This window comes from Perca flavescens, chromosome 12 (genome assembly GCF_004354835.1).
Source record: "Perca flavescens isolate YP-PL-M2 chromosome 12, PFLA_1.0, whole genome shotgun sequence".
Taxonomy (NCBI): Eukaryota; Metazoa; Chordata; class Actinopteri; order Perciformes; family Percidae; genus Perca; species Perca flavescens.
The window spans coordinates 21,608,066-21,624,645 of NC_041342.1; the positions used below are offsets into that span (position 1 = coordinate 21,608,066).

The following is a 16,580-nucleotide window of genomic DNA, read 5'->3' on the forward strand; positions in this document are numbered from 1 at the left end:
ATGGTTCTGCAATTTGCAGCTGCAACAATAACTCAATTAGTCGACTAGTGGTGAAGCAAAAGTAGAACATCTCTAGTTCCACCCTCTCTGAGGATTTGCTGCTGTTTTATATAATCTAAATATCTTTGGGTTTCAGACTGGAAATATGATCAGATTTTACTATTTGCTGGCATTTTATAGGCAAAATTATTAATCGATTTAATTGAGAAAATGGCAACAATTACTACTAGTTAAAAATTTACATTTTTGTAAATGTTTAAAAGTAGGGCTGGACAATATACATAATCAATAATTAATAGTCAGTTGCAGCCCTACTGCAGTGACTAATCAATTAACTGAAAGATCTTTCAATATTGAATAATTTTTATCTAGAAAATCATAATACACTTATTAATACACTGCAACTAATTATTTCATTTTCAATTTATCATCAAATATTAAATGTCAGCTAAATTGAAAATGCAGTCTTGAGAATCCAACATCTTACTTAGCTTGTTTTGGCCAACAAACCGTCCAAAATCCAAAGATACTCTTAACAATGATCTAAAAAAAAAAAAAGCAGGTCCTCATGTTTCTGAGCTGGAATCGACAAATATTTGTCTCTCTAAGTTTAGACAACTGAAAATCAAAATGTTATAATTAAGATTGATACTATGATCACTTCGTGGCAGGGCAGCTCAATGAATCAATACTAAATAAGTTAAGCCTTTCAGTAAAATAAAAAGTCGGACTGGTTACCTTTCACCAGCTTAAAAGCACCACGAACGACAGCTAATTTGTCACCTCTTCTACCTACTAAAAGTAATAAAATGCTGTTTGGTTTTTGTGATTCTGTGGTTGCTTCAAATATTTGGCATAGAGAGAAGATGTGAAAATGTTTAAGTGCCTGATTTATTTATTTTTCTTATGCTCCCAACGTGACCTTTTGGTGGTCACTTCAAACACACACATCCATGTATGTTATCAGCTTAAAGGTCGACGCAAACAATATGTTTTTGTGCATTTTAAACAGGATGAACAGGAAGTGCTTTACAAAAGATAAAAAGGTTGAAAGAACAAAAGACGAGTGCAACACTAACATTACAACAAAACCCATTATCCCCTGGTTATCTTTTATATAATTTCAGCACCTTTTGTTGTGCTCTTCTCACCAGTAGATGGCGCTATCAACCAGCTGTGACCATTCCCTGTCCTTTCTCACACACACACACACACACACACACACACACAAAACACCAAAGCATACACTCAGAAATCCTCCATTTAGCAAATGCACTGGCTTTATTGAATGTTAAATACCAGACTCAAACAAGCACCTGTACGATGAGCTTTGAAACATACAAATGCAATATTCTTTAATATTTTTTCTTCTTTTTCTTTAATGCACAAAAGGCCTTTAAGCCTTTAAGCTTGTAATTCTTGCATGCTTGTTACGATACAAAGTATGTTGCTGTGCATGAGAGCATGAGCACACACTGACATTTCCACTTTCTAGCACGGTGGGAACCCTCTCTCTGCTCCTCTGGGGGACCAGAGAGACTAGAAACAACTAGAAACATGCTCTCAGTCACAGCAGGGAATGCTATAGTCTCAGTACAGTTATCTGCCTCGGTCTGGCAGTTGGCAGCATATATTGAGGTCAATGTAAGAGACAATGCAAGTGGGTGAAGCAGAATGTGACAACCAGGCGCTTTGTCAGTGTCAAAAGCAGAAAGAGGTTTCACTGATTGGTTGGAGTGTTTGGGGAGATGCATACCACAGTTCAATGAGCATATGTCTGGTGCAGGTATGAAGTTATGTGGGTGTGGATGAGTCTCCAGAGAGGGGGAGAAGGTCTTCACGGGGGAGGGGGGTAATTGTAGAAATCAGAAGGTCTCCATCGCCTGGCAGATCTGGGCGAACACTTCATCTGGCGACCTCTCAGCGTCAATCTGCAGACGGAGACAAACTGTCTGAGACGAGGCCTTTCAAATACCATCAGTGTCTCAATATACAGTTGAGGACAGCAGTCTGCTTCAGTGCAACCTCTGCATGCTCACAGCAGACTGGTGACCTTAATACCTGCTGTGGCATTTAAGCTTACACGCACAAACGCATGCACGCACGCACACACCTGATGTGACATTTAAATGTTCAAACAACTAATTTTAAAGGGACAGTTCAGTTCAACAGAAATTCTGTGATTATCTACTGACCCTCATGTCAGTGGAGACGTCAGCGAAAGGAGTAGAGGCACCGAACACTCAGCAAGTTAACCCCTGGGCTTAATATCCAGCCTTGTATATTCGTTTAACTTTATTGTTTTTAGATAAATTCACTTTGCCTCAAAAGCTTGGAAAAGAAGGCAAACATGGTCTTTATGTAGATTTTTCTTTGGTAACAAATCAAAGGAAAACCTGAATGAATGGATAACAAAAGCAGATGCTTCCATACAGGGCATGAAGAGCCACTGACTGTGTTTCATATTCATTTGTTTGAGCTCATGCAGGCCGGACATATTTGTGCATGCATGACAAAATATTAAATGTCGTATTCCTGTATTGTATTTGGCCAAACAGCTCATTAAACCTAATCTAACTGTCTTGTAGCCAAACACTTGTACTGTGTGTCCTGAAACTCCTTCACTATGTCCTATATTTTACTTAACAATGTGATCATGCACATAAACTAAAGTAGAAAAGTTATGCCTGAATGTTGAATAAAAAAAATACGGGACATAATGAGGGAAACATTGGGGACTTTTGTGCCCAGGGTGCAATCTTTTGCCATCAACACTTCAGAAACTTCTCTTTAACTTACTTTAAAAGAAGGCTGAACATGTGTGTTTGAGGGGCCTTTAAATGTGAATACATTTCTGCTGAGATGAATTGGATATAAGTAAGCTCATTCTCATGTGATGGGCGAACTGTTCCAGCTGTTACCCTGAGTGGGTAGTAAGCTGCATTCAGAAACACAGGATAAAAACAAATCTCTCTCTAAAAACAACATTACCGTGTGCAAAAGCTTCTTGCGTTCATAATAAGCTGCCACCGCCTGGCTGTCCCTGCAGAAGCTCTCAGCCCTCCTGTGTATGACGTGGTCTCTGTCTGAGGCAGGGTGGAGGGCGGAGGTGGATCTACCACGACACTGCAGACGACTGGACATGGTGTCGGCTGAGCAGCTCAACAGGAGCACTGCACTGGGCTCCCCCATCTGACACACAAGGCACAGGAAGAGGAAAGTCCAGGTGACGGCAGTGAATCTCAGGCTACATCTTCACTTTTCCTTTATATTGTATGTCACTGTCACTGTGCTGTTGTTCCATCAATGTTAGTGAATCTGCATACTATCACTCTGTATCAATAGCTTTTGTGACAAGCAAATCATTGTCATTCTGAACACACCATTTCTGTTTGTCGTGCCTCCCCATTTTATACCATTATCTGCATATTTGTTTTACTATGAGTCATATTTAATAAACATGTTTTACTCTGATAAAAGAGTGTCTTCCTTCTTTCCCTGGCAGACATGATTTAAACTTTGAACATGTCTGTTAGTCTGTCCCAGTCAGTCTGGTGCTCTGACCTTGGCCTCGTACTCCTCAGCCCGTCTCGGGTCTCTAGGGAAACCGCAGATTACGAGACCTCTCCCCTGCCGAACCGATGCCGCCACTGCATCACACAGCAGCTCCAGCAGTGTGTCCTGGATAATACACACAAGCAGCACAGGCGTTAATTACAATATACACCCAAATAGGTGCTTCATATATGAATAAGTGGGGCTCCTTTAGGGGGCCCAACATATTGAAGTTCACTGTGTGTCAATTAACAGCAAATTTGTTTGGCAATATGCTTGACTAAAGCTGAAATATGAGCCTTTCTTGAAATATTTCCTGTCTATGAAGGGCTCTGCCTTATGTCAAAATGTAGTTCTAAGATCTTTAGTATGTTCAAAGTTGTGCTTACATGGTGAATAACCCTAAATAAACTTTATATTTATATACTGTATGTAGGTCTTGTGAATGCAAGGCTAAAAGAAAAACACACTTAATACCAAAGTCCTTAAATAAAAGCTGCTCATTGGCCACCAGCACGACAGTTGTACTGGACATTGTGCAGCAGGAAAAAAACAGGAATACCTTTAATTTAAATTAACACAAACTAGACAGGTAAAGCTTAATAAAATATAGGATTTATACAAAGGTTTTGGTACTGGATTGCATTACGCTGAGTGAATTATATATCAACATAACCCAACATAACCTATATATATATATATGTCGGGTTATGTTGAATCGACATGGATAAACTCAAACTTATTTGATAAAAGCATGACTCTAGGGGTCCGAAGCAAGAAATGTATGGTAAAAAAAAAAAAAAATAGGTCTTGAGTGTGTGTTTTGTTATGTGCGTTCTTTGTCCCAGTGTCATCCAATCAAATCAATGAACAACTTGTTGGGTATTATATCATACAATCTGTACATATATTGGAATATATTGGATGCACATATAATTCAACAAGCCCCCTCTGATTTTAAGAATAGTGTCCAACTTTAAATAAATACATTTGTTCTCAGTTCAGACTGTGTCTTACTGTACATATGTAGCCTAGCATAGAAGGCTTCAATCAGACAACTTGCTACTACACATGAGGCACATTCTACTTCATGGAAGTCAAATCAAGTGCACCCTCTGCAATGAGCCGGCCTATTTGAAACTATAGTAAAACTCCAATTGTTTTTTTTGTTTGTTGCTCTGCTGCTAGTTTGTTAACTTGGCTAACACTGCTACAAACACTTCCTGCTTATGTTTGCTGCTCTTGAAACTTTTTGTAATCAAGCTAAACTGTTAATAGTTGCATGATGTTGCTTCAAGAGCACTTTGTGGGTGAAATAATCGTGTTTGTGTTGCACCTTGTTGATGGAGAATTATTTATCATCCTCCTAGGCCACATCAACTGGGAAGATACGTTAGCTTGGAACTAACGCTGCACTTGAATAAGCTCTGGTAAGTGTTTACTACATCTTTGTGGTGTTCAATTGTTGCTCGTGTGGATTATTGCTCTCTAAAGTCTGCTTTGGTTGTCTTGGTGTCTGCTACTTATGCTCTTGGGCTGCTGAATTTAGTTTTTTTCTTCTGGCACTTCCATTATAATGCTTTCATGCTGCTGATTGCTTCGTGACATAACATTATTGGTTGTTTGTGGTGGTTTCGTATTAAGCCAGACTCTGGCGTCTCTCTCTCCCTCTGGGGTCTCTAGCAGAGGGTTATATTGTATATTAGCTTTTTAGGGATGCAAATATTAATATTTACACATACTTATTTCCTTTTTGTACTGGCTTGATATGCAATGCTTGTGTTACACCTAGGATAGATAGTCCACACATTTTAGATTCAGAGAGAAATAAATCTTCTCACATCAATGGGTTTATGCAACAGCTTTCTATAGTGTATAGCTACTATTCTCTATACCATAATTAACTGTAACCTACTAAGCTCTTGTTCTATTTGTAATCCTGCTGGCACTCAACCCATTGGAGGTTTTTCTGCTGCATAACTTTTCATAAGAAGAGTGTTTTGGATTGTAATATGCTGAAGTTAATAATAATTTCGTGCATAGCTGTCATGTCTGATTTGCAGCATATCATTGCTGGGTTTGAATTTATCCATGTCGATTCTCTAGATACTACTCACAGTTGGCAGTTTATGAGGTACGCTTCAGTAAATCCGACCCTCATAAAGTTAATACGTGTTTGTATAATTTGCCCGCCTCCTTATCAGGGTAGACTTGTTAATAGGAACACTTCTCAGTCTAATGACAAACATTGCAGTCCCCAAAATGACCATAACGATTCAAGAACTGTAAGATACATAAACTCGATTGCCATTATGCAAGCACAACAAAGTTGCAAGTTGAATTATATACTGTCTATGGTTGAATCATCACCTCTCTAAAACCATTTATTGTTAAGTGTTATTATCAGTTGCATTAGTTTTAACTATGTGTTTATTCCTTGTATTGTATCTAATAAGGCATATAGGATGTAATTAACTTTATGTATACAGCTCTGTAGATACAGTTTCACATAAAAAAAGAAATCCATTCTAGTGAGTTAGCTGACGGTTTTAATGCAAACTACAATTTATTTTGGCAATTTGTCTTTTATTTGACAGAGTTAACACAGTTATCAGTTCAGATGGACAGTAACCATTGCTAACTGCTCTGTAGTGGTTACTCTACTAGTCTACACTAGTTGATGTTTTGATTATTGATCTGACAGTGTTTATCCAAAACTCTACTAGATCATAACTAGACATTTTTGATTCTGCTTCAAACCTCTTCACCATGATTAACATCCACATTTTAATTGCAAAACTAAAATTCTGTGCAAAAGAAAGAATCACGGTGCTCATGTTAAGTCCTTGACTCACTTTTAAAAGTGTTTGCCGGTATGGTGATCTCATCCTTCTAGAGAAAAACTAACCGGTAGGATGAAGAAGGGGGTAATTTATGTTTTGAGGTGACACAACCTTGTCAACAACCAACTCTACACCGCAGGCTTGAGACCCTGAGATGCCAGAAGATGCATCAAATAATGTGCAGCACCCACAGGAAATCAAGAAATCCACACACATTAATATTTATAAAGCTCAACAATATGCAGCTGAGGGTGAATTTCCTCAATAACGCATTTCCTATGCTCACTAGGATCACACATTGAAGTCTTAAAGGGACAGTTCACCCAAAGATAAAAAATATATATATATACATATTTCCCCTCTTGTAGTGCTATATATCAATCTAGATTGTTTTGGTGTGAGTCAGTCGTCAACCTTAGAAATGTTGGCCTTCTCTCCAATATCATGGAACTGGATGGCACTCGGCTTGTGGGCCTTAAAGCGCCTATTTTCTTTCTACCAAACAACACCCGCCAACTGTATCACCGTGCAGAAGGAAACGTACTCAGAGACGAGAGGCTCATGCTCGTTACAGCTCGAGATATAAACAGTAGAGCTTGGCTCTTTGTGGACCACAACCTGAGTGCCATCTAGTTCCATTATATTTGAGAGAAGGCAGACATCTCTATGGGCCGATAGCTCCAACACTGGGCAACTCACACTAACAATCTAGACTGATAAATAACACTACAGGTAAGACAAATATGTATTTTTGATTTTGGGGTGAACTGTCCCTTTTTAAGGCTGGTTTTACTGACTGTACTCTCTAGTATATGTGCAGCCTTATAGAGAGCACACATGTGGCCAGACAGGAAGATGATGGTCTAGCGAGGGATTACAGGTAATAGAGAACATATAATTGCACTTTCTGTGTTGCCAAGCAACAATACAGTATATTTTACCCAGTCGAACTCTCACTGTATCGTTACAGATTTTCTGCTCACCGGTGAGCCACACAAAACAGCATTTTAGTTCACTTCAGGATAAACCATTAACTCTGATATGTGATTTTGTATTTGAGCAGTTTTTGTAATGTGTTCTGCTGTAAACCTGCACTTCAGTAATCCCACTGGGATTATTATTATCCTCCCTTTTAAATCAGTCTCTGTCCATAACTCAGTCACAGAACATAAAATTAAGTGTTTGGCAGTGACGATGTTAGTGAACACATGGGACATGACCTTAATGTGCTGCATAAGCTTAGACAGCTGAGCCGAGCCTGAATGCCTTTGGGTTTCTCCACTTAGATGACAGAAAGTTAAAGTAAATCTACCAGGGCTCCCTCCGCAGTCTATAGTTGGTAAAAAACGCTGCTGCTCGACTCATTAACAGGACAAAGAGGCATGATCACTTCACCCCTGTTGGATTTGCATTTTTGATTTTAAAATTGTATTGCTCACTTTTAAGGCCTTAAATGACCATGCTCCTGAATACATCTCAGATTAATTGACCTGGTATTTGCCCTCTCGCTGGTACTCCCAGGTCGTGGTTTGTGACAAAGGATGATGCGCACTATGGAACTCCCTGCCAACTGAACTCAGACACACAATGTCTCTAGCTTCTTTTCAATCTTTTCTCAAAATGTTTATCTTTGTGAAAGCTTATGGAAATGTTTGATAAATGCTTTTATTTATACTTTTTTTAATTTCTTTTTATTTGATGTTGTTCATCTTATTGTTTTTTTCTTCCTCTGTATGTCCTTTGGCCTTATTCTCATTTGATTTGCCTGGTCTGGTTTTATTTCCTTTTGTAAAGCACTTTGTAACATTGTTAAGAAAAGTTCAATATAAATCAAGTTTATTATTATAATGAACCACAAGCACACGGCAAATTAATAAACCAAAGCCCCCCCTCTGAGTCGATGCATCAGTTTGAAGTGTCGCAAATCGTAATTGGACAGACATGTGACACATAACTCGATAAAGAATATCTATAACCATCTTTCACATTGGTTAGTATCTGTATAACACTGCCATACTATGTTTGGATACATTTGGTCTAATATGTGCTGTAGAAAATGCTACATGGTTTAATGGAAAATCAATAAAAAATTGCTAAACAAAAAAAAAAGAATATCTTTAACCAAAAGAGGAATGTAAAGTAGTCCTTCAGAAATTGTATCTTGAAGCAAAAATATGCAATATTTCTTTATACCTTTTACAATATCTATTATCCCTTATTTCCCTCAACAAAGCTAATTCTTTACATTTTATCTTGAATTTCATGTTAATGTTACATGAATAACACTGAATTGCAAATCAGCTCCCTTGTGGCAGAACTTTTTACTCTTAAATATTTCTTCAACATTACATTTTCTTATCTCATCTTTTTGTCTTTTCTCTCTGAGGCGGCAGCTTTTACTGACAACCTGACGGTCCAACAGCTGCTGCAGGTTGTGTCATTACGTGCTGATCTGGAAGTATCTGCCAGCTGCACCCAAAGAGTTAAATTTTAGTTTGTGTAATTTTGTCCCTGCACACCATGCTTACAAAAAATACTGTGAGACTAAACGGACACTGTCAGAAGATTTTTTCTGTTCAGACTGCTGTTCAATGGATAGCAGCTGGTGGTGAGAGACGCAGGCTCGTAACTTTGAGATTGCTTGTTCCTGAGATCAGTTCAGAAAAAGTGCACAGAAAAATGACCATCGTCAAAGCGGACATGCAAAGGAATTAAATTATCTGACTTCTAAGCCTCCAGTGAAGAAGTGAATACATCACAAATCCTGTTGCGACATTTAATTTTTTTTGGCTCTTTAGACCTTGTAGCAGAAATGTGTTGGCATCAGCAGGTTGTTTGCTCATAACAGTTGGTTCTGGATGTGTCCTATACTGTGCCGTGCGACAGTTTTTAAAGTGAAACTGTGTGTTTTTAGGCCAGAAATATCAGCATGTGGACGTATTAATTGATCAAACCCCTGCAAATATACATAACAGGATTATAGACATTTTGTGCTATTAGACAGTAAAGCATCCTAATTATATTCTATGCACTGCAGTTAACATCCATGATTATTGTCATTAATGTGACATCAGTATTTGTTGGCAGCTATGATTATTATTATCAATTTTCTTGTCGTTTTTTCACCCTCTTTTTTGAAGGGGCGGGTTACTATTTATTTGCGAATATCGATCAGACCTTAGGCATGCATGCTTGACTTTCACGCATGTTGGATAAAAGTATCAATAAAAGAGTGTTTGGCTTATATGGCTTGTGAAAAACTTAAGATTTTGATTGCAAAATACATGAACATATAAATTAATGGAAAGTGACCTTGGTATAGCAGGGGTTTTCAAGCTCAGAATATTCTTTTTGGGGGTGGTGGGGGAGACGCACAACAGTTAGCATGATTGGTCCCTGTACAGTAAAGGCAATGAGTCTGTGTTACCTTATTTGACAGAAATATATGCATTTTCCTGTTATTTCTGACAATTTGAAAAACATGTATATTATGCTTGAGTAAATGAAAGCCAAATTAACAAAACTGGTTAAAAAATAATTAAATTCATTGCTGGTTTTGGTGTACTTGAAATAATGATCTATTATAAAAAAAAATGTTTTTCCATGAATCTTCTAATAATTTCAGCACTAGTCAACAGTTGGTTTTCTCGGTACCAACATGCTGTTTTTGAAGGCTGTGGTTACTTCATGAACATTGCTCATTAAACCCTCCCTTGATAGATAAATGGCTAAATTATTATGGCTTCTGTGTGTTTCAATAAACTGCTGAGTGGCATGAATGGACACGCTGCAGCAATACATGTCTTTTTAAATTTGTACCGTGAGGAGTCCGTTCAATATTTATGACGCATTCAGGCTGATTGTCGTTTGTGTGCCGTTCACAAACCAGCTCTCATACACACACACACAAACACACACACACACACACACACACACACACACACACACACACACACACACACACACACACACACTGTGTGTACATGTAAAGCAGGGATGTCAGTGTGTGTCTGGGTGACAGGTGGGGTGTGTGGTGTGTTGTGTTTCAAAATGTCAGACTGTACAGTTAAATTAAAAAGCTCCATGATAACCACCGGTACAGTATTTTAGTGTTACTGAGGATTGATAATTACCAGCAGCAAAATACAAATGCTGTTCAAAATCTTTGCAGTGATGATAAGAGATGTGGATGCTGAAAATGAGGGCAGGAAGCTAAATATTTCTCTGACCCTTGTTACCGGCTGGCTTATTAAAAGATTTAATTTAATCTTATTACAAATATTAAAATGTATGTGTACAGAGTGGCTTGACTGACATCTCCCTCACTCTCCTGTTGGTTTTGCAACCTTACACCTTATTATTTATATTAGTGCATGCTACTATGTTATTTAATTGATCAGATATCAGAAAATCGGATCGGTTCGCAGCCGAGTGTGAAGCGGCTGGGAAGAGGATCAGCACATCTAAATCTGAGGCCATGGTTCTCAGCAGGAAACCGATGGAGTGCCTACTCCAGGTAGGGGATGAGTTCTTACCCCAAGTGAAGGAGTTCAAGTACCTTGGGGTCTTGTTTGCGAGTTAGGGGACAATGGAGCGGGAGATTGGTCGGAGAATTGGCGCAGCGGGTGCGGTATTACATTCAATTTATCCAACCGTTGTGATGAAAAGAGAGCTGAGCCAGAAGGCAAAGCTCTCGATCTACCGGTCAGTTTTCGCTCCTACCCTCACCTATGGTCATGAAGGCTGGGTCATGACCGAAAGAACGAGATCCAGGGTACAAGCGGCCAAAATGGGTTTCCTCAGGAGGGTGGCTGGCGTCTCCCTTAGAGATAGGGTGAGAAGCTCAGTCATCCGTGAGGAGCTCGTAGTAGAGCCGCTGCTCCTTTGCGTTGAAAGGAGCCAGTTGAGGTGGTTCGGGCATCTGGTAAGGATGCCCCCTGGGCGCCTCCCTAGGGAGGTGTTCCAGGCACGTCCAGCTGGGAGGAGGCCTCGGGGAAGACCCAGGACTAGGTGGAGGGATTATATCTCCAAGAAGCCTAGGAATGCCTCGGGATCCCCCAGTCGGAGCTGGTTAATGTGGCTCGGGAAAGGGAAGTCTGGGGTCCCCTACTGGAGCTGCTGCCCCCGCGACCCGACCCCGGATAAGCGGACGAAGATGGATGGATGGAGATATCAGAAAATGTGGACAGAAATCTGCTAATTATTTGCGACACATTAAGGGCTACAAATAACTATTTTCATCGGTCCATGAAATGTCAGAAAATTGTGATAGATGCCCATGGCAACTTCGTAAACCTCACATGACGGCTTCAAACTGCTTGTTTGCCAGCCAACTAACCAACAGTACAAAACCTATGACATTCAGTTTTCTATAACATAAGACAAAACAAACAGTTTAGAAGAAGAAAAAATGAATTAAACAACCAATCATTGATGAAAATAGATGCCAATTAATTCTGTCAATTGACTAATAGCAACTGCTTGATTCATCCTTCATAATGACTGGCTTATTCCCCAGCTGCTCAGCTACTAGCACACTAGTAATGTCCAATCATTTTCATCCAGGTGTACAGTGTGGCCATTGCTCCCATAAACTAAAGATAAACTGTCCAGTGTCTGCTGGACTGAAGTTGACTCTCTGTCCTGATGGAACATGTTTTGCGTCTTCTCAGAAAATAAATGTTTTTCTTTGAGAGTCTTTGGAGTTGTAATTTATCCGGTTTGCACACCCTGATGTCGTTTCCAGCTCCAATATATGCTCAGACAACCATGCCAGCCCTGCCTGGCACAGAGTGAATAGATATGCAATCTCTGTGAAAGTCATTTTGAGCACCCTTAACTGTATAATCCCTTTTCTATTTATTTCATTAGGTCCTTTGCAGGAAATGCAAAAGCATGTTATATAGTATATGAGTATTTTCTCAGCCTGAGGGCAGTGGTGTAAACATGTTTTACTGACATGATGCAAAAAGACAAATCCCTGCATCTTCAGAAGTCTCTCTTTATGAAAAAATAAATAATCTGAAATCTCTTTTTTTAGAGTAATATTATTGTGTTGTCTCAGTCTACTGCACAGCGCTCACTGCTCCCAGAGATCACCTGTCAGTCAGACTGTGTGGGTTTCTGTTCTTTATTCTTTGATTTTATGTTCTGACATGCTGCCAATTTGCAATCACTGCTCGTACTGTAAATCCTCTGCATGTATTAATTCAAACAAACAAACTACTTTTTTTGACGCTGTTCTTTTCTAAACACATGATTTGATCTCTTGAAGAATGCATTTAAACATAAATAAATGCTGAAATGTAGACTTCCCTAAATGAACATACAAACATTATTAAAATTGTTATTTTCATATCAAATTTTAAATTATCACCCCACAAATGGGCTGAGAGGCACATAATATTTTCATAAGGCCCGTTTCCATCTTAATTTTTCTTCTTGCACTGCAAAACAACTTTGAATCAGAATACTGCAAAAGAAATGACAGCAACGGAGTGGCAAAAAGTAACTAAGAACATTTACTTATATACTGATCTTGTGTACAATTGAATTAAGTATTTCTATTTGATGCTACTATATTTTTAGCTGGGTAAACCCTGACGAACCTCTGGCAAATTTGAGATTTGCTCTGCAAGTTAGTCTGGCCAAGAGCCCATTCAAGCCCATTTCCAATGTCCCCAAAATCGAGGCACCGATCACAACCACTAAGGCGGGCTTCACACCAATCACAACCATTGAGGCGGGCTTTACACGACGACGATAGCGCAGCGACGGCGAGCAGCTTTTTGTTTACGTTCAACATGACGGCTACCGAAGCCAGCCTCACCCAGATCGTTGGTCCGATTGGTTGAAGGACTATCCAATGCGCCAAGAGGCATTTGAGCGGCGTCCGTTGGTGACGCCCCTTTGGAAATGAACTGTCAATGAACCTTTCCCAGACCCACTCTCAGTCACAACTGAGAAGGGTCTGGTGTCAACCAGGCTACTATATTTTTACTCCACTACTAAATAGTAATGCATCAGCCATAGTAATCCAATCATATAATGTATATTATAGTTAACCAAACCAGGTGAAGAAAAAAAAGTTCAGTAAAATAAATTGACACCATCTGGAAACACGGTCATGAAACTCTCGGTTAATAGTACAAAAGTTATCTGGTTCTTTGATAAAAAGTCAAAGGTATGTTACAGGCCTGTATACTTAAAAACTTTGGAGAAGTTACCTACAACTCCCAGAGTGCATTTCGGCAAGAAACACCCAATCAGAGTTTAGAATTCTGTTATGTGTTCCGCTAACAGCAAGTTAGAAGCTGTAGACTTTTCTATTTCTGAGTCTTGACTTTTGCTCTACTTCTCTTTCTTTTTTCTTACTATGTTTATTAAATGTTTATAAATACCAAGGAAAATGAAAATGTGAAAATCTGCTTGTCAATAAACGTGATTCTGAAGATTATGGTGTTGAGAAACACAAACAACACAAATGGTGTTGACAACACAGTCTGCAGCTTAAATCAATTGACTTTTGAATTCTGGGTCAGTTTTGGATTAATTCAGCAACTATTGTGCCATCTCATCTGCAATGACAAAGCATTTTAAACTCAACGCCGCTCTGATTTGTGCCTCTAACTGCCTTTTTTTCCAGACCACTAAGCCTCATGGGTATTGTAGTATTTAGAGCTGTGCGCCAAACTGAACAAAAAGCTGGACGTAATTAAAACTGGTGGCCTTAACATAAACTTGGACAGTAAAATTATCTGGGAAGGTCTTGTGTTTGTATGTCGAGTAACCTAAACACATTACTGACCTCGGGCAGCAGCTCTCCTCTCTCCAGGAGGTCCCGCAGGTGACGCCCTCTGTCGCCGTGAGATTGCAGCTCGTTACACAACAGGTCACCCAGGGCGATGCGACGCAAGCCGCACCTCTCCTCCATTCTCTCACACTGGAGAGATTTCCCTGAGCCTGGACCACCTGAGAAAACACACATGCGCAAAGACAAGCATCAGTCAGTCCATCTTCACGGACAAGTGATCACTGAGGCAAAACGCAGAGTGGGGCGAAGATAACGAGGACGAAATTGAGAGGTGAAAGAAGTGTGTGTGTGTGTGTGTGTGTGTGTGTGTGTGTGTGTGTGTGTGTGTGTGTGTGTGTGTGTGTGTGTGTGTGTGTGTGTGTGTGTGTGTGTGTGTGTGTGTGTGTGTGTGTGGGCTTCATCTGCATGTAAGTATGTTTAAAAAAAGGTGATGTGGTGAGAGGGGACAGAGTTAAAGAGAGAGGATATAGAAGAGGAAACTGATAGCAGGTGGGTAGGTGAACTGGGTATGTACGTGCACGTCAAAGGTCTGATTCATTGCCTGGGGCTCAGTGTCAGGTTATAACAGATTATTATCATCTTTTCTAACTGAATCTACGTGTACCGCCACCTCAGTTTAACATCACAGACACACACACACACACACATGCACGTAGTAGTTTTATACTTGTGAGGTCCCTCATTGATATAGTGTGTGACTATATTATATCAACTTATCAAACATCAACTTCACTTTACTGGTTAACCAGGTACTAATAGTGCTTGGTTAAGGTTATGTCTGGTTAAGGTTAGGCACCTAACCAGGCACTATTAGTACCTGGTTAACCAGTAAAGTGGTTTAAGTACGAGTTTGAGGAATTTGTACTTAATTTAATTATCTTTTCATGCCACTTTATATTTCTACTCCACACTCACTTCACGCTGTGATTGGCTGGCTGTGCGGAGGTGATGAAGGAGCCTTAATTGATTAATCATTAATGAAAATAATCATTAGTTGCAATGTACAATAATGTAACTTAACCCTAACCTAAATTCCAGCCTTAAGCCTAAAGCCACGTCTTCATCATCAAACAGGTCTTTGACCGAAATGTCCTCACTTTCCAGGTCTAATATATTGATAAATGTAAGCACAAAGAGCAAACACACAGGCAGAATACATCCTAACAGACAAAAGAAGAAAAGCACACTGCTTACTAATCAGACAAAATTTGTTATTACATTTTAGCCAATTTTCTTAAAAATATTAAAAAATATTTCAGCTTGCTCCACTGCAGGACTGTGAGGTCTGTAGGTGTTTTATTGCAGTCTAACTGTATTACATGGCCATGAAGCTGTGTGAAGCATCAGTAGACAGTGGTGATTTATCATAACCAGCCTTGGGCACAGTAATAAAACTGAGGATGCGCTTCACATTTATCAGTATTCTCCTCAAGTCCGAGTATTGCTGCCTTCCACCAAAAACAAACGTCCTTATCACCATTCTTCTGAGAGCACGGTCCATTATGAGCCTGGCTCGGCTCACCGAAGGATGAGTGTAGTCAGTAGAGGAGGTCATGGATTCATTCATTGTACATTCAGCACATATTCACTAATTTAACCAGCCTAAGAAATGCTGAACGGCCCCCACCCTCCATGCATACTCACTAAAATAATTCCTCTGCTGCTTGACACCTCTGCCAGACCCAACAGGGCTGAAGCAAAAGCCCTGAGAAGCCCTGGGACTCTCCTAGTTAGTCGGGTCAAACACCTGCTGTATAAACTGGTTCTGTGGGGAAAAATTGTTTTCTCTCTCTGAGATTTGAAATTTAGATTACAGTTTTTCTTGATTGCTTGGCGATGGGGCCACATGGCCTAACCGTGCAGACTGATTGCTAATTGAAGATTTGTGTGTAGGAGTGTCAAACAGGTGCTTCAGTGATTTCATACTGATGTAGGTAGTTTCTAATAGTTAGGAACAGATGGTTTCTGTTTGGTTACTATAGCTAAAACAATGGAGTTTGGACTGCTTGAATGACATCCGTGTTAACTGTTCTGCAAAAGGGTGGGGAAAATGTGTCAATCCAATGAGAAAGGGTTAACACATTTGCAAGAGGTGTCTTCTGCTCTGCTGAGACAGTGATGATAAACACCAAGTGGATCCCAGTTTCTTTAAGCAGGTCAAAGCAATCAAGAAAAACTGTAACTGGCCTTCAGAGTCAAAGCTTTAGACAAGATGAAATGTATTTATAAGGCCTCTGCAACTGATTTCTTTTGGCCACTTTGGGGGGCAGTGAATGCTCCCCTATGTTCACCAGCTAGTTGCTAACTTTGTTTTCAGTTTGTTGCTGAGCAGGTAGTGTACAGTGGGGTTGAAGAGCTTTTTCTCAGCT

General features: G+C 39.7%; 1 protein-coding gene across 1 annotated transcript in view; it reads right to left on the reverse strand.

Annotated features, from left to right (window-relative positions):
• Positions 1-1,231: 1,231 nt before the first annotated feature.
• ak5 (adenylate kinase 5) overlaps positions 1,232-16,580 on the reverse strand; it is a 79,054-nt gene continuing 63,705 nt past the window's right edge. Inside the window, exons 11-14 of the mRNA XM_028593625.1 lie at positions 14,206-14,369; positions 3,565-3,681; positions 2,992-3,192; positions 1,232-1,931 (exon numbers count right to left, since the gene is read on the reverse strand). Of these exons, the coding sequence (XP_028449426.1) occupies positions 1,866-1,931; positions 2,992-3,192; positions 3,565-3,681; positions 14,206-14,369 (548 nt within the window). The 3' untranslated portion in view covers positions 1,232-1,865. The remainder of the gene's footprint in view (positions 1,932-2,991; positions 3,193-3,564; positions 3,682-14,205; positions 14,370-16,580) is intronic.